Here is a 26287-nt window from a genome sequence, read left to right on the forward strand (position 1 = left end):
ACCCACGGTGGATATGTACGACGGGGGATCTGACGAGGCGTCTTATCAGTATGCAAATTGACCGGCTCGCTTTGCTCATTACGTTAAATGAGCCGCGACCGAATGAGTTTGTCTCAATTATTTTGTCATTCCAAGTGGTGTATTTCGGCACCCGGGGTCTAAGTGTCGGCCACCCCGACAGGATGTCATCGGTTAAAAAAGATGGCTAAAGCGGGCGACAGCATAGTTAAAAGAATGAAGCGGAGGAGTGCAGGAGGACACGTCGGGCCACGCCCGGTGTGCCGCTGTATAATATGTCGCCGGGGGGGGGGGGCCCAAATAAGATCAGGTAAGGGGTGACTGTGACACGGACCCATGTTTAAATGTAATGTGCTTCATCTTCTACCACTTTTTGACCAGACAGTTCGTATCTTGGGCCAGACCTAAATCAGAAATAGTTTATCCATTAAATGGCTTTTTTTTTTCAAAGATAAAAATGAAATACAGAGAGAAAATGGAAAGTGTCAAACATGGTCACTCATTGGCCGTTCTTCCACAGCTATAATTTCATGCCATTTCCTGAAACGGCTATTTTTCGTACGGCTTTCATTTGAAATTAATTGGGCCCCGCTGGCTCGTTTTGATTGCTTACACAGTCGTTCCGGAGCCTGTTTCTAAACTCAAAACGCCGACTTTAAACATAAAGATGCAAGGGGGGGGGGGTTGTGGCTCCACGTGATCATTTCAATGCTTTTATTCGGCTGCAGAGCGCCGCTTCTGTGAGGATCAGCGGGCGGCGGGGCGAAGAAGCGGAGCGCAGTAGAGACCCCGGGATCAATACCCCCTCCTGCCTCCCCTGCCTCCGCCCGCCTCCCATCCCTCCCCCCCTCCACCCCTCCGTCCGCCCGTGGTGTGGATGAAAATGACACACCCACCCCATGGGCACTGGCGTCAGGGAACTGCAGAAAGCAAACCGCTACCTAAATAGACGAGGGTCACAGGGTGATATGTGATGCACTTGTGTAATAGTTGGGAGCAATGTAACAACATATTACATCCTAAAATGTCCTTCATCCACAATCCACAGGAAAATCACGCTTTCCCACATTTCTAACACTGGATAGTTTTTTAAAACAGTGGAGTTTTAACTGTAGGATTTCTCTTGGAAAAACCGAGAACTCCTCCGAGCGGTGCTGGCTGTGTTTTTGTCTCAACACTGCCCCCCTGTGGTCCCAGCAGCGCCCTGACGCACTTCTGACTTGTCACCTTTGCTGCCGTTTTAAGACGTGCCTTCTCAGTAAGTGGATGGGGTTTTTTTATTACTATTATTATTATTCATACGGCGTCACAATTACATCAACGGATGACATTTTCCCCAATCTTATCACAAACCTGTGCCAGTGTATCCATGGTCCGTTATGGGACGGCCGCGTGTTTTTGTTCATAGTGTGAGATCAGACGCAGGAAGACAGTTTAAGCTGATGTCAGAACACAATTCAAATCTGCAGAGAAATACCATAATCAGATCGCATGTAATGAGAGAAAGACATCAACAGACAAACACGCAAACACTCACACAACCTGTGCACGCTATTATAGTATGGTATAATAATTTAGTAATAACATAGTATTAATTTAAACTCCGTCATTATTATCTATGCCAGTTTCACTGTATTCATATTTATTCATTCATCATACAGTGTTTCGATCTATATTAATGTTTTTATACCCATAATACTAGCCACCACATGACCATTTAGACACAGCTATCATTCTTTTAAACATTCTGTATATTTTGGCACATTTGCCTGTTTTCTTCGGATGTTTTGATGTTCTTTCATTATTTGCGATGCATTTTGTAGAAACGACGGATTCCGCTTCTGATTTTGATTCCGATGATCCGCATTCGCATTCTTCATATTCATCCTTAGTCCGGTCTTTTGCTCCCGCCGGAGTCTCTCTTCGTCCTCCACCCGATGACGCGCCTCCCGACGCCGCTCGTCGACGGGCAGCCTCCCCGGCACGGCGGCGAGAAATATGAAATATGAAACATGAAATATGAACGAGGACGGGGGCAGTTGACAGCCACGTCACAAGGCATCAGTGCGGGCGGCTAAAGGCTGTCCGTCCCTTCCGCCGGCAGGCTGACGTCCCGGCCGCTAATCGGAAGCTACAGGGCCCTCATGGCCGCCGGAGCGAGAGGGTCAATTATTTAACAGGTCCAACATGTTGGGGCTGGTGGCGCATTAAGGTCTCTCTCTCTCTCTCTCTCTCTCTCTCTGTCTCTCTCTCTCTGTCTCTCTCTCTCTCTCTCTCTCTCTCTCTCGCACGCACGCACACACACGCGCGCACACCCACACACACACACACACACACACACACTCTTGCCGTCTGTCCATTCTGCGACAACGAAGACGTCCTGAATTATGAAAATATCCGAGGACAATGGACTCCGCCCTCGATAACTGAGACCAAGATTTGAGCCAAAGCACTTCAAGGGTTTAGAGGAAAACGTTGGGTTTTGCAACTGCTTTCATATTGTATATATTCCCATCTATCTGTCCGTCCGTCTGTCTGTCCATCTATCCATCTGTTTACGGAAACAGATACACCACCCCTCCCTTCTCCCCATGTCTCCCTTTTTTCATACTCTTCCCGAAGAGGTGTTTAAGAATTTCCGAGGCTTTTCTCCCAGTCCCATCCCATCCTCCAATCCGTCGGGTCACGTTGCCATGACAACTGAGTTGAGCGGAGGAGAGGAGAGAAGAGGAGAGCAGAGTCTTTGGCGGCAGGTGTCAGCGTGCAGTCTCACCTCTGGTTTGCCGGTGCTGCAGTGCCACCAGCATCCTGAACGGTAAGTGGCATGAGCGAGCGAGAGCGAGAGAGAGAGAGAGAGAGAAAGCGAGAGAGAGAGAGAGAGAGAGAGATTTCATGGGAGAAGGGAGCGAGGAAAGAAGGAAGGATAAGAAGGAAGGATAGAAGGAGGCTGAACGGGCCTCCCGCCGGCCCCCTGGGCCGCGCTCCGTCCTAATGACGGATGCCAGCGCTGCACTCGGGTGAAACTGAAGTGGCTGAAGTGGCTGCCATGTCGAGGAGTCACCTCCGAAGGTCAAAGAAGAAGAATGTACAATGAATAGAGGAGGAGGAGGAGAACTTTTCAAATAAGGTCTCAGGTGAAAGTCTCAAGTACTTCCTGTGAGACACCGTGCAGCTTTTTCCTCACCCTTGTCCGTACGTCCAATTGTTCAATTAGATCTTCAACCTTTGGCAAATATGACCAAAAAAAGGGTTGTACAGTCTGTGCCCATCAGGCTATCAGACTGCCATCACCACATCGAGGCTCCCACATCAACAACAACGTTTCTCGTATATAGTGCTTTATTTGGATATTCCGCCATCAGACCGGTTGCATCAGAATACCGTATCATGTGATTATCAACATCGTGTCAACAGAGGCTTTGACAAACTGTCTCAAATACACGTCAACCAAGTCTCAACTGATAAAGTAAAATTGACGTCCAGTAAACTGGAAACCAGGCAGAAATGTAAGGATAATACATATTAGTTATAGACCTTTATACACCGTGTCATTTAGGGTCGAATACTCCTTCTATAGTCTAGTCCTTACAATTACATGCATTACACGTACCCACTGCTCTAAAAGATAAAGTAGGAGAAGACTTAGACGACAGATGAAAAACCCTTTGACTTTATCATACTAAAGGATGACCTCTATGAAAAGGTTCTACATCAATTTCACATAAATTTGATTCTGTAAACGAAACCTGATTTGAGATTTCAGCCAAATGTTTCCGACGGCCCGTTTCAGATAAAACACGTGTATTTTTATTTTTATTTTTTCGTTATTTTTTAACCTGCGCTGTCAGCATGCTGGGCATACAACACAGAGTGTTTGTGCTGTTGCACCTAGGACAGAGTTTGGGTCTATAAACAACCAATCACTACTCCAAGAGGGCAAGAATCACCACGAGTGAGACAATTAAACAAAGAACCAAACCACATTTACATGGAAAAACATCGGACGGCAACATGTATTGAAAAACAGAGTTAATTACGTCCAGGAAAACTGCAACAGCAATTGGGCTTCTTCCTGTCATAGCTATGGTCGTAAATGATGGATGGAAGGAGAAGGATGCAACCAGGATGTTGTGGTGCGTTCAAAGTGTGTGTGTGTGTGTGTGTGCGCGTGTGTGTGTGTGTGTGTGTGTGGTGTCCACCAGTGTGTACATGAGTTATCCCAACTGGTTCTGGTGTATTAGGTCGGTATTATGTCACGGCGCCTCCAAGAAGCAGAAAGGGCCCCGATGCCCTCCTCCCGAGCTCCGCAGCTGCATAGACACCCCGCGGCTGCAGGAAAGCCCCGAGCACCCCGCCCCGCAGCCACAGAAGACCCCCGGGCCCCCAGAGAAGCCCTAAGCCTGCGGAGCAACCCCCACGCCCGGCCCAGAGGAGCATGACCCAGTCTCAGGGAGCACGAGGAGACCCCACAACCCCGGAGCGCACACATAAAACCCACCCCCAAGTGCAGGCCTGGAGCCAGGCCCCGCGCCCACACAGCGAAACCCACGCCAGAACCGCTCGCCCCACCGCAGCCGACTAGACACCCGTCGCAGAGAAGCCGTGCAGCGGTGGAAAAAGGCCCCACCGCAGCCCCGCCAAGTCGCAGCACAACCTAAGCCACAAGGCGCAAATCGCCAGGACTCCAGCCCAGCCGGCAGGGGGCCCACCTGCCAACCACACCGACCTCAGTGTGTGCTCAGTGTGTGCTCCGTGTGTGCTCAGTGTGTGCTCAGTGTGTGCTCCGTGTGTGCTCAGTGTGTGCTCAGTGTGTGCTCAGTGTGTGCTCAGTGTGTGCTGTTGGCGATTGCAGTTAAAATTGCAAGATGTGGGGGTGCGAGTCCTTCAGGCAAGTCGAACCCGAATCACCCGCGGTGGAGTGATGGAGGGTAAAAACACATTTATGAACTAACTGGGATGCCATCAGTAATGATCCATTCATTCATAAATGATAATTTATGAATTGATTAGTTGGTTGTTTGGTTGAATGGTTGATTTGTTGTTTAGTTGGTTGGTTTATTGATTGGTTGATTGATTGCTTGTTTAATTGATTGATTGATTGGTTGTTTGGTTCATTGATTGGTCGATTGTTTGGTTGGTTTATTGATTGGTCGTTGGGTTCATTGATTGGTTGTTTGACTGTGTAGCCCACTAGTTACAGCTTGGATTCGGCGTGAATGGCCACAAAGGGGTCCTCCTCCCTGTTGCTAATCCTGAAGTGCGCGCGGCCGTCGCCCCCGACATCGATCTGCTTTCCCGTGCACCGGACTCCGTCCTTCTGGCCCGAAATGACGTCGCAGTAGGTGCCGCCCGGCATGCCTGTGTTCAGCGTCATGTCCAGATCCCTGAGAGGACGGAGAAACAAAAGCCACGGATTTAAGGATCATGGATTGTGAGTGTGATTGTGAGGCTCATAATGATCAATCGTATATTATTTCGGGATAACGACGGCTGCCTGTTAATAATGACCGTGGTTATGGGCAACAACTTCTCTGTCTGGTTTCATGTCGACAACAGTAAATGCTAATGCTAGCGCTAACTGCAGTAGCAGTGATGCTACATGGAACCTCCATGGCAGGCTTGATGAGATGAATGTCGATATTTCCAATTTCACATCAATAACAGGAAATATGTTGTCATATTTTAAATAAAAAAAATTTCAGGAGGAATAGTTTGCTCCATTGTTGCAGTGTTAGCTACATTGCTGTGGAACTATTCTTCTTGAAGCTCTTAAACTGGTTACGAAATCATTCCAAATTAATATTCCATCTCAATGTATTTTTTTTATTTCGAAAGCAGCCTTGTAGCTCGCTGGACATTATCCCCTACTTAATATTTATTAATATTACTTTCACTTCAAGTATTAAGTTATTTGAGGTTTTGAAGAAAGGTGAAACTGTTGTCAACAAAATTTGACTTTAAACCTCTGCACTAACCCTACAATATTTGTATTATTTGGTGTTCAAAATGCTTCCCAATTGAACCGTCTGAATTATTCACTTTTCCAGCGAAAGGATGTATTATCTAGCTCATTATCCTCACCAGTCGTCGTTGTTGAAGACAATGAAACCACGGTTACCACGTCCAAAGGCAACCTGGTTGCCGGAGTTGTCCCACCAGTTGCTATGAGGCTGTCCGTTGACCACGTTACGGAAAGCAACCATGTTCCTGAGGGACGACAAGACGACAAGCACAACACCGACCACGTGGCATGTTTTACAAGATTGAGACTGTTGTGCCGTCACCAATTGATTTGATTTCACAATCGTATCATATGTCAGTGTTGAATCACGGCGCGCGGCCTCGTCCACTGTGTTTGGAGCGCTCACTGGATTTGACGCCATCGGTGCTCGCACACCCAGCCGCCTCCACAGGTCTGGTCTGGGTTGATGGGAACCGGCTTGGTTGTGCCGTTGTCATGGCTGGGAGGGCCCATCCAGTCATTCTGATCCTATATAATGCATACACATAACAAAAAAGAAATGGACATTCAGTGGAGTCGATCCAAAGTTACTGTTTATGTCACATAAGGACTTACATGAAAGGATATATTATTTTAACTCAACCTTCTTTTTTGATCATTGGGAGTCTTTTAAATTGATCCAATGCCATGCACCGAGCTGCAACAACTTTCTTTGGCAACCACAATTGCCCCTTTGTACTATGTATTGGATATCGGTATACCTGATGCCAATACTAGATCATTTAATTTCAAATGTCATTATGAAGTATTTGGTTATAAAAAAATAGACTTCCCTTTAAATTTAGTAATTGCCAAAAACAATGTCCAGAAGTGTGTCCCTATCTACACAACCTGCCCCCCTCCCATCCCTAATTTTGATTAAATGTTAAAATTCACCTTCCCGTTGACGAAGTGGCGGTCCCAGCGGAAGCTGGACATCACCCTGGCCACTCCGTAGGGGTGGGCTAGCATGTAGCCGACGGCCATCTTGTAGAGCCTGGAGTCCCAGAAGGTGATGATGGAGGCACCGCCCGCACCATGACCTCGCTGGGTGTCGTGGTTGTCGACGAAGACGAGTGCGTTGCCGTCGGGCATGAAGCCCCATCCCTCTCCCCAGTTTCTGATCGCATTGATCACATTCAATTGTGAACATTTTGTGAAGAATAACTGACTAAAACGTATATTTCAAGGTTTGGTAGACGTACTTGGTGTAAGACAGCTTCTCTCCGTTCCATTTGCGGAAGATTGTTCCCAGTTTGGCACCGTATTTGAACTCAGTCACTCTTCCAAGATGGAAGTACTCTCTGGCTGTAATGGGCTCACCGCCGAGATCAATAACCTGGAAGAAAAATAACACACTCACATTTTTATTGATGTCTTGTAGTGACTCCCCCCGCCAAATTTAGAAATCACAAACAGCGTGTTTCCCAAACAACCTCTCAAATTGCAAGACCAGAATCTTTATTTTATTTTATTTTGTTTTTCTCAGACGTTGGAATTGTTCTACACCTATTTCATCTCATTTACTTTGCTTTTCGAATAAAACGTCTGCAGCTTCTTCTCTTTTCAAAGAACCTGTGGACCAACATCATGTTCTTGTATTCATGTGGTTATCGATCCATGAATATTGTGTTGCTGATATTTCAGGTGATTTATTTTTTCCCATGACTCCAACTGTTTTCTGCATTTGTGGTTTATCTTCTTGTTCCGGGTTGTTTAAAAATGTTTTCCCCATTTACCTCCTGGAAGATGAAGGGCCGGGCTCCACCGGGGAACCACTTGCTGCTGAGGTTGTGGAGGCGGCTGAAGACAGCCGACAGGTCGCCGGGCCACATGTGCTTGCAGGCGTCCACCCTAAAGCCGGCCACGCCCATGTCGATTAGCTTGTTCAGGTAGCCGGCCAGCTTGCTCCGCACATACTCCTTCTCCAGGGCCAGGTCCAGCAGACCCACCAGGCGGCAGTCACGGACCTCAAACACAACAGGGCGACAGACACTTAGGGAGATATGCTCTGGACATTGGGAAGTCCAGGGACTGGACTCACCAAACTACAGGTTAGTGTCCAGCCAGCTGGTCATTATAGCAAAAGAACCCCCCCTCACTCTGAGGGAAGTTATTTTACGATAATAACTAGCTGGCTTAATGCACGGCTACTTACTAAATAAAAGTAGGCCTATTATTGATTTCAATTAAATATTGATTTGAGTGATTTAATAACCGGTTTGCCTCGTGGCTTTAGCATAGAAAAAATGGTCCACAACAACATTCGACAACTATTCGACATACAACACACAACAACATTCTGTTCTCTAGGTTGTGTCTCTGGAGATGTTTCAGTACCTGATTGGCATCTCCGTAATTCTCAATGTTGCCGCTGCTGGTCCTGCACTTGTCTTGGTTGAAGTCCAAGTAGCTGTACGGTACACTGGGGAAGTCCTTCTTGTTGGCGTTGAACCAGCTTCCACACACCGAGTGGGAGCCTTCTCCACCTCCACACATGTGGTTGATCACAGCGTCCACGTAGATGTTGACCTACAAGGACGGGGTCATTCAGTGGGTGCAGGTATTTTCTTCCTAGAGAAAGAGGAATACTGTCCTCTTGTTAGGTTCAATTAGGAAACATAAATTAAAAACAACAGGGCTGCCCCCAGGAAAGTCGACGAGTCGAATCATCAGCCTGAAACCTGTCAGCGGACTGAGATTCCTCAAGTCGAGCAGTCATTTTTTTTTGCATTACAATAACAGGATAAAACAAATAGGAGCTTAGAAAATGCACATGATAACATTTCAAATGGGAATTATAAATAACAGGAACGTAAATATATTTATATTTATTATAAATGTGTGAATCATCCGCGTCTGGACAGGGACACAGACATGGCTCTCCGTGTGCCACGATCGGCAGAGGGCAACACGGACAACCAAGCCCCATTCCTCCAAATAAAACAAGTAAAAACAGTGTGGGGGCAGGGCTCGGAGGAACGGCGCACAACTCGTAGCCTCATGAAGATTATTTCAACGCACAGAGGGGGGTGATCGGAGAGTCACAGAGAAAGTGTTCCCATAATGCACAGTTTCGTTCCATACCCACATGTTTCGTTCCCTAACCCTAACACTAACCCTAAGGAGACATAAAATAAAAACAAACTGTTCTAGTGCGCCGATTGCGAGCAGCCCATCGCTGGCTCGTGCATCGTCTGTACTGTCGGAGAGGGAAACAAGTGTAAATCCGATTCCACTGACAAAATTCTGAGTCAGGTACAGACCTAATAAATCGTCTGCCTCTTCGTCCGGCTGCTCCCGTTAGGGGTCGCCACAGCGGATCATCTGCCTCAAATACCTTCTGTTCTGCGCATCTTCCTCCCTTACACCAATCATTTGCATGTCCTTCCTCACCACATCCATGAACCCTCTCTTTGTCCTTCTTCTTTTCCTCTCACTGGCAGCTCCATCCTCAGCCTCCTTCTCCCAATGTAACTCTCATCTCTCCTACACACGTGTCCAAACCATCTCAATCTGGCCTCTCTCACTTTTCCACCAAACTGTCCAACCTGAGTCATCCCTCTAATGTACGCATTCTTAATCCTGTCCATCCTTGTCACACCCAATGAAAATCTCAACATCCTCAACTCTGCCACCTCCAGTTCAGCCACCTGCCTTTTTGTCAGTGCCACCACCTCTAAACCGTATAACGTGGCTGGTCTCACCACCGTCCTGTAGACCTTCCCCTTCACTCTTGCTGGAACCCTTCTGTCACAGATCACTCCGGACACTCTTCTCCACCCTGCATGTACTCTCCTCTTCACCCCTCTCCCGCACTCTCCGCTGCTTTGGATGGTGGACCCTAAGTACTTGAACTCATCCGCCTTCTCCACCTCCACTCCTTGCATTCTCAGCTTTTTGCTGCCCTCCTTCCCAATGGTGATTTGAATGCCTTCGTCACGCCTACTGCACACCTTCCTACTGTCTGACTGCTCTCATACATATCCTCTACCACTCTTACGTACTTCTCTGCCACCCCCGACTTCCTCATGCAATACCACACTTCCTCTCTTGGCACACTATCATATGCTTTCTCTAAATCCACAAAGACGCAGTGCAACTCCCTCTGGCCTTCCCTGTACTTTTCCATCAGCACTCTTAAAGCAAAAATTGCATCTGTAGTACTCGTTCCTGGCATGAATCAATACTGCTGCTCGCTGATCCCCACCTCTCCTCTTAACCTAGCCTCCACTACCCTTTCGCATAGCTTCATGCTGTGGCTGATCAACTTTATTCCCCAGTAGTTACCACAGCTCTGTACGTCTCCATTATTCTTGAAGATGGGTACCAGTGCACTTCTTCTCCACTCCTCCGCTATCCTCTCCCTTTCCAGGATGGTGTTAAACCAGGGGTGGGCAAACTTTTTGGCTCAGGGGCCACATTGACTTTTAAAATTTGACAAACGGGCCGGATCAGCACAAGATGCATACCTATCAAACATAAACAGAAATAAAGCATTATAGTGTTAATACACTTACCTTTTAGTGGGAACAGTGTTGTTGATCACCCATTTTTGCCAGTGCATCAAAGTCTGGTGTTTGTTTTGTCCTCTGTGCCATCTTCTGGATGTTTGGAAATTTGGCTGCGCTTAATGAAGCATTAAACTCATCCAGTTTAAGAGAGTTGAACTTCTCCTTTAAGACGGTGTCACATTGGAGATCAATCAGTTACAACTGCAACTCCTGTGGCGCCGTGCCAGGGTCTTGTGAGAAGGGACATGACACCAGCTGAAGTGACTTGTCAATTTTTCCAAAATCAGAGAACCGACGGCAGAATTCTTCATGCAGGTCGTCCAGTGATTTCCTGTATTTTTTCACATGTTGCGGGGCCTCTTTCAATGTAGCCAGTGTGGGGAAATGAACGAAAGACTTATTTGACATTTGCTTTGAGAGTAAAGCTAGCTTGGTTTTGAAAGGCTCTGACGTTTGTAAGCATTTAATGCACAAACTGGTCTTTCCCTTGTAACTTCATGTTCTGCTCATTCATGTCTGTCAGTATGTCCACAGCAAAAGCTAAATCACAAATCCAATCTGTGTCACTCAGCTCAGGAAACTTGTCAGCGTTCTCAAGTAGCTCCAAAAAAGAGATAATCTCCTGTTTGAGCTCCCACACTCGTTGACATACTTTCCCCAAACTTAACCAGCGGACATTAGAATGGTAAAGCAAGTCCCTGTGATCAGCGTCAGTTTCTTAAGAAACTTAATAAACTAACGGCTTCACCACGTGGTCAAGTGCAATCTGGATTTACACAGTGCTTCCTGGTGAATTATGCAGTTTAGGAAAAATTACCTCCTGCTCAGGGTTGTCCTCTTTCACCCTCTCCTGGATTCTTTTGAGCTGTCCGTTGTTTTTTCCCATCAGATTTGGTGATCCATCTGTGGTAACGTTGGCGAGCGTACTCCAAGGTAGCTTGTGCCTCTTGATGACCGCCGACACACTGTCATACAAGTTCTCTCCCCGTGTTTTCCCTTTTAAGGATTCCACGGCAAAAAACTCCTCTGTTATCTCAAAATTGTCATTAATCCCTCTGATAAAAATGAAAAGCTGAGCGGTGTCCTTTATGTCATTACTTCGTCCAGTGCCAAAGAATATAATGTAAATGACTTGCTTTCTTGTTTAGCTTGCGAGCTAAGTCTTCGTCAATTAATTCGACACGGCGAGTCACTGTCCTGCATGATAAGATAATTTTTTCAAATTTGTTCTTGCTCTCAGGACACAAGGTACCTGCTGTCTCTACCATGCACTCTTTGAGAAACTCCCCTTCGGAGAAAGGCTTGCTGGCTTTTGCTAATTTGAATGCCAGCAAATAACTTGCCTTCGTGTTTGATTCTTGGATGGCAGTTTGTCGGATAAAGGTGTTTTGCTGAGCCTGCAAGCCAGCTGCCAACCTCTGAGCGGTAGCCGTCCGTTCTTGCGTTGATTGGTTGTTAGCGCAATTAGCCTGCTTGGTAGAAAAGTGACGGCTGATGTTGTATTCCTTTAAAACCGCAATCGTTTCTTGGCAAATAAGACATGCAGCCTTTGACTATAAAAGAGTAGTAGCAGAGTAATAACAAAGTGTAGCTTGGGCACCGCAAAATCAAGTCACTGCGCCTAATGCACCACCTGGTGGAAACGCCAGGCATTACAGGTCAAGGTGAAATGAATGCAGTCATAATTATGAAATCTGTACCAATCTTCAGCGGGCCGGATTAAAAAGACCAACGGGCCGGATGTGGCCCGCAGGCCGTAGTTTGCCCACCCCTGTGTTAAACAGTCTCTTTGGAATGCCACTGCCATCTCACCTAAACATGTCCATGCTTCCCCAGGTATATCATCTGGGCCAACTGCCTTTCCACTCTTCATCTTCTTTAATGCTGTTCTCACCTCACCCTTGCTAATTTGCTGCACTACTTGATCCATTATCCCCACATCATCCACTCTTCTCTCCCTCTCATTTTCCTAATACAGACCTAATAAATAATAACCTAAAAGCACAACAACAACATTTCTATTTGTTTTGTTTGGAGAAACGGGGAATGGGGAGCCCGCAGCTCAAGCCACAACTGTCGGATCCAATCAAATAGATGCCCGTCCCAATCTGGGAGTTCCTGGAACATGTTCCTGCAGGATCCGGCACAAATTAAGGCCTGAAGATAAGGTAGAAGACTTTCTGACGATATTGTGAGCTTCCTTTTTTTTTTTGCAAAAATTCAATTTAAAGCTTTCCTTTATGTTAATATGGTTGCCCCATTGAACTGGGTCTAAACAAAGTAAGAATGAGTTGTAGAGTGGTAAGTTTTCTGAATAATAAGGCGTTGTGCTGTAAACAGTTAAAAATTATGACAACCAACATTTTTACAATGATAAGGCCAATCAATGTTTTTTTACCCCAACGTTGTTGCATCTGGTGATCATGTTCCTCAGCTCGTCCTCATTGCCAGATCTGGAGCAGAGGTTGTAGCTGGTGGGCTGGTAGCGCTCCCACCAGGGCCTCCACGGGTTGTGGATCATGATGTTCTCATTGGGAGGAGAGATCTGTATATGGACATATGAACAAGGTCCATATGCTTTTGGTATTTCTGTATTATGTAACATATTGAAAAACCAAGTATCAAAATATGTCTAATTTGGAATATATATAGTTTGGGACGATACCTGGACCCCTCCGAAGCCGTTGGGGGCCAGGTAGCGCTCGCACTCCTGGGCGATGTCGGCCCAGCGCCACTCGAACAGGTGCACGATGGCCATTCTGCCGTGCCGGGTGTGGGGCTGGTGCTGGGCCTGGGCAGGCCCCAGCAGGGCTGGCACCAGCAGGGCCACCAGGATCAACTGCTGCATGTTTCCCCTGGAAGAGAGAGGGAGAGAGAGAGAAAGAAAGTGAGAGAAACAGAGAGAGAGAGAAACAGAGACAGAAATGTATACCCAACTGAGGCGTCGCAGGGTAATATTTATCCAGGTGGAACCTTCCCACTCCTCCCAATCGGAGACAGAGTGAGTATCAACCAGTTTGTGAAACCAGCAGCTGAGTTCACTCTGGCTTTTCCCACTGGTTTCTACATGTCAGATCCAGTTGCAAGTCATAAACCAAGAGTCATCAGGTGTTTGCTACTGTTTAGGTACCGAAAGAGCACCAAAACGTATATGATTTAAATGACCAGAATATGTTTGTTCGACCTTGAAGTACATTTTCAATATACAAGGAATTTATTGTGGTAAGGATTTGTGCATTGCTGTACCAACAGCAAATCAAAAAGCATCAAAAATGTTTAACAGTCTAAAAAAAGGATATAATAATAATAATAATAATAATAATAATAATAATAATAATTAATTGCCAAATATATAAAGAAAGTTGACAAATAAAAAACAAAAATACTTACTTTCTTCGCTTACTTTATTTTATTAATGGCTCTGGGGGAAATTAGTTCTCTACAGTTAGTATCTGAGGTATCTAGGAGCAGTGGGCTTCCGGCGCCGGACCACCGGTTAGGGGGTTAACTGTCCTGTTTGAGAATGCTAGAAATCAAGCATAATCAAAAAATACTCCTTATTTTCAATAAATGCATGATTTGGAAAATTGTGTCTCACCTCGGTCCAATCAACTAACAGAAAGCTGCGAGCGAGTCTTTTGCGATGTGCAATTTGCAATGAAATCTTCACAACCTTTTTAGCTTACCAGGGAAAAGTTGCGTAATTATCTTTGGATGCAAATGATATAGTTTTGCATTTCAGGACTTCAGCTAAATAGTATTGTTATTTCTCCGGCCTTCTGTTTCTTCTTTCAAAATCCAAACTGTATTTACTGTATTAATGAAGATCAGGTTTAGATCGTCCTTAGGCAACTCCTTATGCAACACCACAAATTGATTACATAATATAATATTAATGATTATGTAATATAATATTAACATTTACATATGGGAGTCTCTATCCACATGTACAGGTTTAGGGAGGGAGACGTAGGGGGGGGGTGGCAGTGGTTCAAAACGTAAAGCAACTTGCGTATACAGGAGCAGCCAAATACGTTTAAAAAACCCTTCTTGAAGGTTCCTTTGTGTTTTTATTATCTGTCAATGTAATTTCAAAACCCAGTTTGATTAATAAATAGTAGAAAAATGTTAAACTGTGGAGTAAAATATTCCCGTTAGATTACATGGGGGAATGCAGTTTACTTACCAAGACGCTGAATTGCACTGAACAACGCTGATCGATCGTTTCCTTTAAAAGGACAATCCAGGTGAAGATCATTCATCCATATTCCATGTGATGTGAAGTCACAATGTTAAACCCTTTTGATAGAGTTCAACCTTTAAATCATACTACTTTTACAGACACACGGAGACATCGTTGTGGAGGGGGCGTGTCATTGACGTCACTTCCATAAACAAGACGAGAATCCAGTTTCACTTGTCTGTTAAAACTCTGTGTTGTTATTAATTACGCGAAGCATGTGGCAGAAGCTCTGAATCATATCTCGGACCTTAATCTGACCAGTGCGATAGATCCAAGTCAGTGTGAGCAGCATGTACTGGAATTTTCCACAATGATTGTCAGTGCTCCAACAGCGACTCTGAGAACGACAGCCACGCTGAATCTGATATTATCTCGGTCTTGGAGAACATTTCAAACAGCAGATTTCAAACTTAATGTGATGATGAAATGGAATATTTTTAAGACCAACTATACGCCCGTTGTTGTTGCAACGTAAGAAGTTGATGACGTGATGAAATCCGTTGAGGTTGGTGCAGATTTTCAGATTTCAGATTTTAGATTTTCTGAGACTCATATAATTGATAGACTCTACATTTCGTTGTGTTGTCCGTACTTTTAAACTCCAAAATAATTCCACTTTTATAAAACATGTATATTCTTACTGTTAAATAAAAGCTTTTTTAAAAACAAAAATAGTTGTGTGTTTTTGACACTGTTCAACGCTTTTCATGATTGGCCCATTCAGCAGTATGTTAATTAGCCATGAGGCTTTGTTTGTCTGCCAACCCTATTTGCATTCTGGGAGCTGACTGAATGAAGCAAGTCTGGGTAAAACTTTAGAGGTGATCAGAATCACAGTTTGCCACAACTTTGTCATTAACAAGTCATAGCTTTAAAAATATTTGCTTGATTTGCACAAGTTACACCTTGTTTGGAAGCTCTGATTCTCCACTTCCAAATGATGCGAAAAAGCCGAAGGCTGCCAAATGACCCTAAAGCGGTGGGTCACATATGAGTGAAGCTTCAGCAACTGGATTAATTGTTTCTCGCCCCAAATTTGTTCAGAAACACATTTTTGTGGATGATAAGGTGAAATCAGTGAACGTTAAGGAGTAAATACAACACAGAATAAGTGCTGAAATCCCGTTTGATGACGTTGTATCCGCATCGCCAGTGCCAGTGTCTGGTTCTCAGGGACCTCCCCAAGGTCCCAGTTCTCCTCAGGGAGGGCCCACAACTGTTCGGTCCCAGGTGATTCCCACCCCTATTTGAGACAAATAGGAGTGGGAATACATACGTAATATACATATAATTAACAGCGTATATGATATCTGTATTATATAATACACACAAAAGTATAATATATATATATATATATATATATATATATATATATATATATATATATATATATATATATATATATATATATATATATATATATATATATATATATATATATAAACTCACCGGCCACTTTATTAGGTAAACCTTGCTAGTATCGGACTGAACTGCCTTAATTCTTCATGGCATAGATTCAACAAGGTGTTGGAAACATTCCTCAGAGATTTTGGTCCATATTGACATGATAGCATCACGCAGTTGCTGCAGATTTGTCGGCTGCACATCCATGATGCGAAACTCCCGTTCCTCCACATCCCAAAGGTGCTCTATTGGATTGAGATCTGGTGACTGTGGAGGCCATTCAAGTACAGTGAACTCATTGTCATGTTCAAGAAACCAGTTTGAGATGATTTGAGCTTTGTGACATGGTGCATTATCCTGCTGGAGGTAGCCATCAGAAGACAGGTACACTGTGGTCATAAAGGGATGGACATGGGGGCCCAAAGTGTGCCAAGAAAATATCCCCCACACCATTACACCACCACCACCAGCCTGAACTGTTGATACAAGGCAGGATGGATCCATGCTTTCATGCTTTCTTGTTTGCGCCAAATTCTGACTCTACTCTACCATCTGAATGTTGCAGCTGAAATCGAGACTCATCAGACCAGGCAATGTTTTTCCAATCATCTATTATCCATCTTTGGTGAGCCTGTGCGAATTGTAGCCTCAGTTTCCTGTTCTTTGCTGACAGGAGTGGCACCCGGTCTTGTCTTCTGCTGCTGTAGCCCATCTGCTTCAAGGTTCCACGCTTTCAGAGATGGTATTCTGCATACCTTGGTTGTAACGAGTGGTTATTTGAGTTACTGTTGCCTTCCTATCGTCTCAAACCAGTCTGCCCATTCTCCTCTGACCTCTGACATCAACAAGGCATTTTCATCCACACAACTGACGCTCACTAGATATTTTCTCTTTTTTTGGACCATTCTCTGTAAACCCTAGAGATGGTTGTGCATGAAAATCCCAGTAGGTCAGCAGTTTCTGAAATACTCAGACCAGCCCGTCTGGCACCAACAACGATGTCACGTTCAAAGTCGCTCAAATCCCCTTTCTTCCCCATTCTGATGCTCGGTTTGAACTTCAGCAAGTCATCCTCACCATGTCGACATGGCTAAATGCAATGAGTTGCTGCCATGTTATTGGCTGTAGCTATTTGTGTTAACAAGCAATTGAACAGGTGCACCTAATAAAGTGGCCGATGAGTGTATATATACATACATACATACATACATACATACATACATACATACATACATACATACATACATACATACATACATACATACATACATACATACATACATACATACATACATACATACAGTATATACATATATATATGCAATACAATAATTTCAAGTCTACACGAAGATTGGTTGTGCAGAATCAAGCAGGGCATACTGGAAAGTGAAACGTAAAATAATAGTGTGCCATTCTCATCTGTTTCCATACTGCACTTGAGATAAACTAAACACAAAGATTTAAAAAATTATCTTTGACAATGAATGACCTTGAGACAATGAATGACATAAAAATAACAACAAATAGCAGGGTTAGCATTGAGGTGATAATGTACATAATAGCAGTGTAAGGTTTAGAAGATAAGGCAATTAATATATTTGAGTTACCATATTTCCTCAAATAAAAACAGTCAAATAAATCTCTTGATTCTTTGAATGCTGAATCTTTACTCAAATGAAACCTGGGCCGCCAATAAATGCCGGGGGTGTGGTCAACACAAGCAAATAATGGCCTAAGCCCTACCTCAGATTACGAGCAGGGTTGGGGGGAAATCCAAGGATGAACTACTGATGCCTGTTATACAGCATGTGTACAGTATGCCAGTTAAACATAATGTATATTTCCTCTGCTTTAATGTAAATTGATAAATTCATGAATACAATCATGCTATCTCCAACACTTTGTTGTCTTCAACTCATTGTGTGAGAGGCAAACCTAACTCTGAGAGTTGGAGCAGGGTGTTTTTTTGTCCTACGGTGTGCCGTGTGCACACCTTATAATTTACTATTACTTATTACTAGTACTCTGGAGATGCTTATTTGAAATATATTATTGATAGCTATCCAGCCCTGTTGCTTTTCAGAATGACAACTTATGCACGCACACACACACAAGTGTAATTGACCATGTATGCATTATGACTATTGATTGTATGATATAATTTTTATCTGTATTGCTGCATCACCCATTATTGTTTATTGCATGTTTTTGCTGTTTTACCAATTGCTTCCTACTTTCTGTTTTTTTTTTAAATCATTTGTATCAAAGGCTCCCAGTCTACAACTTTCACACAAGGGTACAGTACTGTCTCTAATGGCCGCAATCCACATTTTTTGAGTATCATCAACTTAAGATCATTGTGTGACCCAACAGGTCTGGAAGCCCCCACACCGAACCCACACATATGCAAATGCAGATCCATTGACGATCTATCTTACCATTCAGTATGACACTGCATTGTTTTACAACTATTTAAGATGTCCACTATCAAGTTGACTCACTATCATTATTGTCAGCATTTTATTTTGTCTTTTCGGTAAAAACTTTTATATTACTTATACTACACTAGAACATGGAACTAGTGCTGAAACCTTATTGGATCACGTCACTTCAGTGTTCCAGTGCAGTGTGAATACAACCGGAAGAAAAGCCCTTGGCCGTATTGTATTGTGAGGTCCCTTGTTTCCCGGAGCGAGAGGCTCAAATGTAGAAATTTGTTTTGATATTTCACAATTATTTTAAGTAAGATAAAGTTAGATAAGTCAAAGACCCTTATTTTTAAATCAAAAGGCCAAAGACTAGAACCTATTAATCCACACAATTGGCCAGGGGTGAAAATCTGAAATCTTTCTCAGAAATGTGATTGTGTTATTGTGAAGTTAGTGCCATCTCATGGTGACACACACTGCAATTGAATAAATGGGCGTGTTTACAGTTTAAATTAAACACGCCCTGTCAGGACACATGAGAGGGAGGGGAAATTCCAGCCAATTGGGAGCCGGTTGGGAGCCGCAGGTGGTAGGCATGAAACTGCCTGGAAGCTGGGTGCAATTTGGCTGTCAACCAGCTGGGACAGCGCTCTTCAAGTGGCTCCGACTGTAAATGTCCTCTATGAAAACATTCTATATAAATTTCACATAAATTTGATTCTGTAAATGAAACCTGGGTTAGGTTTGTAGGCAAATGTTTCCAACGGCACAATTCAGTAAAAACACGCTTATGTTTGGTTTATTGATTGGTTCAATAGTGGGTTGGTTTATTGATTGGTCGATTGTTTTGTTGCTTATTGATTGGTTGAATGGTTGTTGGGTTCATTGATTGGTTGTTTGACTGTATAGCTCACTGGTTACAGCTTGTATTTGGCTTGAATGGCCACAAAGGGGTCCTCGTCCCTGTTGCTAATCCTGAAGTGTGCACGGCTGTGGTCCCCGATGTTGACCTGCTTTCCTGTGCAGCGGCCTCAGTCCTTCTGGCCCGAAATGACGTCGCAGTAGGTGCCAGTGGGCATGCTTGTGTTCAGCGTCATGTCCAGATCCCTGAGGGGGTGGAGAAACAAAAAACACAAATTATGAGTGGAAAGGCTCATAATAATCAACAGGAAATTATTTTGGGATAACAACCACCATCTGTTAATAATGACCATTGTTATGGGCAGCCACTTCTCGGTTTGGTTTCATCTCACAAACAGTACATGCTAATGCTAGTGCTAACTACAGTAGCAGAGATGCTACATGAAACCTCTAACCCTGTCCCTATCTACACAACCTGCCCCCCTCCCATCCTTAATTTTGATTAAATGTTAAAATTCACCTTCCCGTTGACGAAGTGGTGGTCCCAGCGGAAGCTGGACATCACCCATGCCATTCCGTAGGGGTGGGCCAGCATGTAGCCAACAGCCATCTTGTAGAGCCTGGAGTCCCAGAAGGTGACGATGGAGGCATCGCCCGCACCATGACCTCGCTGGGTGTCGTGGTTGTCGACGAAGCCAAATACGTTGCCGTCGGGCATGAAGCCCAATCCCTCTCCCCAGTTTCTGATCACATTGATCACATTCAATTCTGAACGTTTTGTGAAGAATAACTGACTAAAACGTATATTACAAGGTTTAGTAGACATACTTGGTGTAAGACAGCTTCTCTCCGTTCAATTTGCGAAAGATTGTTCCCAGTTTGGCACCGTATTTGAAGAAAAATAACACACTCACATTTTTATTGATGTCTGAAGCTTCTTCTCTTTTCAAAGAACCTGTGAACCAACATCATGTTCTTGTATTCATGTGGTTATCGATCCATGAATATTGTGTTGCTGATATTTCAGGTGATTTATTTTTTCCAATGACTCAACCTATTTTCTGCATTTGTGGTTTATCTTCTTGTTCCGGTAGTTGTTTAAAAATGTTTTCCCCATTTACCTTCTGGAAGATGAAGGGCCGGGCTCCACTGGGGAACCACTCGGCGATGAGGTTGTGCAGGCGGCTGAAGACGGCTGACAGGTCGCCGGGCCACATGTGCTTACAGGGGTCTACCCTAAAGCCGGCCACGCCCATGTCTATTGGCTTGTTCAGGTAGCTGGCCAGCTTGCTCCGCACGTACTCCTTCTCCAGGGCCAGGTCCAGCAGGCACTAGATAAGTGGCCTGTGAATTAGACACTCTGCTAGACACTACTTCTTGACTGTGCTGTACCTTGACTCCTGCTCTGATAGCTTGTGGCTGAGGTACAGCACAGCGTCCTCACCCCCTAGGGACAAGACCGCGCCCAGCCCTCTGTCCGACGCGTCAGTCTGCAGACAGAAAGTTGGAGTGAGGTTAGGGATAAACAGCACTTGCTTCCCACAGAGAGCTGACTTTGCCTTTGCAAACTAGCTGGCACTTCTCTGACCACTGGACCGGCTTTTGAGCAGCCTTTGGAGTAAAATCACACAAGGGGCTGGTTAGCTACGAAAGTCGGGTACAAACCTCTCATAGCCGGCCAGCCCCAAGAACTGCTTCACCTCTTCTTGGTCTTGGGTCTTGGCATGTTCGCGACCGCAGCAGTTTTATCAAGCTGGGGACCCACCAGTAACCCAAGTGGTTACTCAGATACCGTAACTCCCTCCATCCCATGGCACACTTCTTCGGGTTGGCGGTAGGCCCCGCCCAGTTAGGCTGCAGCATACGCTACATGCGGACGCAGGACACAGTCCATGTGTCCGTGAAAGGTGTCTGACTTTCGTTCATGCCCCAGCCAACCGGAACCCCAAACCGGTCGGTCAGGATTTCCTGCGAGCAATTTAGAGCAGGACACAAGGAGCACCACTTACACCTCGTCCCTGGTGCCAATTGTCTAAGCTGAGCCCCCCCTGTCTTATAAGTCGCGCTGACGTTCCATGACCCAGCTGTCCCAGTGTATGTAACTTTGCTCTTGGGTCCATAGCGTACTGTATCTCATTCTTACTGGTTCTAGGTTTTTTCCTCTCCTGTCACGGCTCACTCTGTACAACCTGTCCCTATTCAGTGAAAAATACGGGTGAGTGAGCGCAGTGTCTGGGCGCACCAATACGCCATCGATTTTATCTACCTCCTCAATGGCCCCGCGTAGGGTATTGTCCCGCGACTGCGCCAGTAGAAAATTGTCCATTGGGAAGGTCAATAGGACCAGTGAAGATTCCACTTGGGATTCCCCTGCTCCCGTACCCGTCACACCTGTCGACAACCCCTCCACGTAACCGCTCGCCATGCATCACTCACATTTTCCTACCGACAGTACTGAAGCATCGCGACTCTTTTTAGCTGGCTGTCAAACGTCACACTGTTTATTTTGGCTAGCTGCAAAGCCTTGTGATGCTGTTTTTGGCTGGCTGCCAAACATTGCAACACGTTTGCCAATAGCCAGTGGCTACTTTGCAGCTCCAGCCAGAGACTCAGCCAGGCGTGGCATTGCAGCGGAGTCAATGATCATTATAACATCCTATAATTATCATAAACTGTACTAAATCATACTTAAATGTTGCAATAAAATAGGATGATTCCATCAATAAGTTATATACCAATACCAATATACCAATAAACTACACTTTGATACCAATATCTTATATTTATATACAGTATATTACACAAATATACTACACTCTGCGATATACTATACTAATTTAATTATAAACTCCACTTCTACTACTACACTTATATATTACACTAATCAACTAATATACTATACTTATGTATACTACACTAATATATTGTACTATATTAGTATATTAGTATACTATACTGTCATTGATTCCCCATGTGCTGAACAGAATCACCAAGGGGGGCTACAGGGTGTTGTTAGTGGCCCCACGGTGGTCAGGGAAACATTGGTTTCATGTGCTCCTTCACTTTGTTTACAGCCGACCCTGGCCCTTGCCAGTCAGGACAGACCTCCTTTCCCAGGCGAAGGAAAGATCTGCCATCCCAAGCCAGCTGTCATACAGTTGAGAACTGGCCCATTCTCATTCCCTCTCTCAGGAACTGAATAAGGCTCTCTTGGAGACCATACTGAAAGTAATGCCAGAGCACCCTCCTCACGCCTCAGTTGCAAAAAGAGATTCTGCCCTGATAGGAGGTTGGATCCCGTCAACTGCCCTGTGGCTGTGGTGCTCCACTATCTCCAGTCCCTGCTGGATTCCGGGAGGGCAACTAGCACCCTGAGGGTTAACGCCGCAGCTCTCTCTGTTTTGAGACAGTGGGGGATCTTTCTGTAGGGAAACACTGCATGGTGTTTCCCGGCTGCGGCCAGGCAGGAGTCTGAGGGCTCCATCTTGGAACCTCCCTCTGGTGTTAAGGTCCTTGGCAAAAACCCCATCTGAACCACTGTGGCTGTCGGATCTGAAGCTCGTGTCGCATAAGACTACTTTCCTCTTAGCCATTTCTTCTGCCCGGAGGGTGAGTAAGCTTCACCCACTGTCAGTGAGTGATGAGTGCTTGAGGTGGAAAGCCAAGAACACGGGAGTGTCCTAGTGGCCAAACTCGTTCTTCCTTCCATGAATCAGGCAATTGAAATGGAGGCATTCCTTCCTGATCCAGCTTACCAACAGGGAATGGCTCTTCATGCATTGTGTCCAGTAAGGGCACTGAAGGCGTTGATTGTACATGGCCACTGAGGCAGGCACACACTGTTCGTGTGATATGGCATTAAACAGTTGGGCCTCCCGCTCTCTGGGAAGCCTCTATACCACTGGCTAGTGGAGATAATTTCCTGGGCCCACTCCAGCCAGGGTCTCCCAGTCCCAGTCAATGAGACGCCCGCAGCAATTGGCTCTACGGTTCTACTTCCGAGCGGGTTGACGAAGCGGTGGAATCGTCCGTCCCTTCCGACCGATGTCTCTTGTCGCTCAGAGCAAGCTGAGGCGTTCAAGGCAGGAGGAAGAGGTGCTCACCGGATGCTTTATAGACTGCAAGTCCAGCCTCTTAAGGTAAGTCACATGACTTACCTTAAGTTGACATAACGGCTTCGAGGATAGGTAGAAGGATGGCAAGGTAAAGACCGTGGTGACGGCCATCGTTCGGTCTCATAGATCCATAGTTATGGACATAACTTATGTTATCCCTCATGTTTCTCTCAGGGTGAGGTGAACCCACACCGACGGTTAGGTGAGCAGTGTTGATAGTTTGTTTATGTTATAACTGACCGATAGATAGATATACTAGGTATGTTTACTGTTCATTTTTTATTTTCTTTATTCATTAATCGCTTTTACTGCTTATATTCCTCAAGTTTAAACTGCTTACATTTTTAAGGATTATTTTCCATTATCATGCCATACTTTATCATGTACAGATACCTGTGAGGTGTAATCTACATTCCTCTTTTTTACCCCAGATATTGTCCATTTTCATCTATCTATCTATCTATCTATCTATCTATCTAAATTAAATATTTGATACTTTATTTAGCTGGCTTTTAATGCATGTGCTACTCTATAGCATACCCTCTGTTGTTAAACATACCACCTTAAGTGACAAGAACACAAACAACAAAAAATAATCCATCAGAAGGAAAACTTTAGGGAAAAGAAAGTGTGAAAACAAGGCAAAAGGTTAGGTGTTAGGGCTGGGGGATGGGGTGGTAAGTGCTCACAGAGAAGATTGCCCCACCCCCTCTGTCGGGGTAAAAGCTAAGAATTTAAGGTTAGTATTCAAGTATTTATTATTTAAAGTATTTTTATTTGTATCCATATTTCCATCCATATCCATCAATATATTTTGCATATTCCTGACAGTTTTTTCCCAATGTTAGTTTCTTGAGTTTTCTTTCTTTAGTTTCTTTATATGTTGGAACTATTCCGTATGTCATTGCTAATCCAGAAAATATGTGTATTATTTTCAACTTAAACCACAAATATGTTCTGAGAGTAAGAGTCGGATATCGATTTCAGACCAACAGTAGGTAGCTCCACGTAGCTTCACACATGCTTGTTGGATCACTCCACTCACTTGTTGCTGCTCCACTCCTCCACCCCTCCATTGTTCCATCCATCGTTCCATCCATCCACCCCTCCAGCCGGATGATGACGCTCACTTTTCCCCCCATGGGACCTTGAGAAATCCAGTCAGTCAGACTAAGGTCTTTTCCTGGAAGGACGACAACCTGGAGGGACCAAGGCTACACCTCCGAGGGTGATGAAGGGATGAAGGGATGAAGTTGGAGGACAAAGCCTCCTTTCATGGCCCGGCACAGTCTGGTCTAGGAAGCCAGGTGACGGGGGGAGACCCGATCCCTTCCTCCGAGTTTTGGTGCGTCATGGGAAAGTAGGAAAACTGGATGAGCGGAGGGTGGTATTTGGTGGGTGGGGAGACAAAAGACATGTAGTACAGAGAGAGAGAAAGTGAGAGAGAGAGTGTGTGGGTGGGTGAGAAAGAATCAGAATCAGTTTGTTCTGCAGTACATTTTCATACACAGTACAAGGAATTTGTTGAAGTGAGGATTGGTGCATTGCTATACTAGCAATTGGCATTAAGAGACTTAACAGCCCGAAAAAAATGATGAAAATGAAGAAAGTAAGAAAAAAAAAAGTATAAAATTTGAAAATAAAATCATTTTAAATAATTTAAAAATAATAATCTATAGCCAAATATACAAAAATAGCATAGCAAACAAACATAAATAATAAAAATAGTTAAATAATATAAATAGTCATGTGTGTATATATATATATATATGTATATAGTGTGTGTGTGTGTGTGTGTGCGTGTGTGTGTGTGTGTGTGTGTGTGTGTGTGTGTGTGTGTGTGTGTGTGTGTGTGTGTGTGTGAAATGAGAGATGGGGTGAAGCATGTGGAGGGAAAGAGGGTTAAGAGGTTAACAGAGAAATACTGTAATGGGGAAGAGAGAGATGCAGAGGTGTACACTGTAGGCGGAGACAGGTGAGGAAAAACAGAGCTCAAAGAACTGGGGGGAGGTGGAAGAAAGAGGGAGAGGAGGGAGAAACGAGGGGACAGAAGACAGGCAGAATAAGTGATGAAAAACTTGGCCCTCTTTTTTGAGATTGGTTACTCTATGAGTGACTTAGTAAAAATGATTTGTTCGATTTTCCGGCTCTTTGTTCGTTTGGTTCAGTCGGTGTGGCTAGAATCAGAAATGGAATTCTCATAAGAAAAATTGTATTCTGTGAAAATTATAATTATTAAGTGTGAATCAAGCACATTCGATTTGAATCATGAAAAATGCCTTGATCATCCATTTCCATTTATATATACTCGCTTCATTGTTATCCATGTCTTCAGTGTTGTGTTCATATTTATTCATTCCATACATCATGTCTTGCTGGAGGAAGGTTATGATACAAACCACAAGGTGGAAAGAAGAGGAAAAGAAATGGTTCTTTCCTCACAGGAATTTCTCACGAGGTAGAAGGGAATATGTAAGCACGTGTATCCCTTCATGGCTTTTATTCACATTTTAGATGCCAGTTTGAGATTATTACTTATTCAGGTTTCAGGTTGGGGTGGGAAGGGAATTTTTTTTTTTTTGTTCCCATAAAACCCATAAAACAGAATGGAGGATGGAAGTCCTATACCGTTAAACCAAAAATGCTCTTTCTTGACTCCTCCAGTGGAAAGTTTCAGGGACCTTACTTTCCCTTTTTTTCCT

At 44.4% G+C, this 26287-nt stretch overlaps 1 protein-coding gene across 1 annotated transcript; it reads right to left on the reverse strand.

Annotated features, from left to right (window-relative positions):
• Nucleotides 1-4909: 4909 nt before the first annotated feature.
• Nucleotides 4910-14844, reverse strand: LOC307238465 (alpha-amylase-like). The gene is made up of 10 exons (XM_080011452.1): nt 14720-14844; nt 13199-13388; nt 12932-13078; nt 8360-8551; nt 7759-7989; nt 7225-7358; nt 6917-7139; nt 6387-6508; nt 6100-6225; nt 4910-5402 (listed from the first exon to the last, which is right to left on the reverse strand). Exons 2-10 carry the CDS (start codon nt 13379-13381, stop codon nt 5213-5215), a joined length of 1548 nt encoding a protein of 515 aa, XP_079867578.1. The 5' UTR covers nt 13382-13388; nt 14720-14844; the 3' UTR covers nt 4910-5212.
• Nucleotides 14845-26287: the final 11443 nt, after the last annotated feature.

The sequence above is a fragment of the Zeus faber genome (genome assembly GCF_960531495.2).
Source record: "Zeus faber genome assembly, chromosome: 12".
In the NCBI taxonomy this organism is placed as follows: domain Eukaryota; kingdom Metazoa; phylum Chordata; class Actinopteri; order Zeiformes; family Zeidae; genus Zeus; species Zeus faber.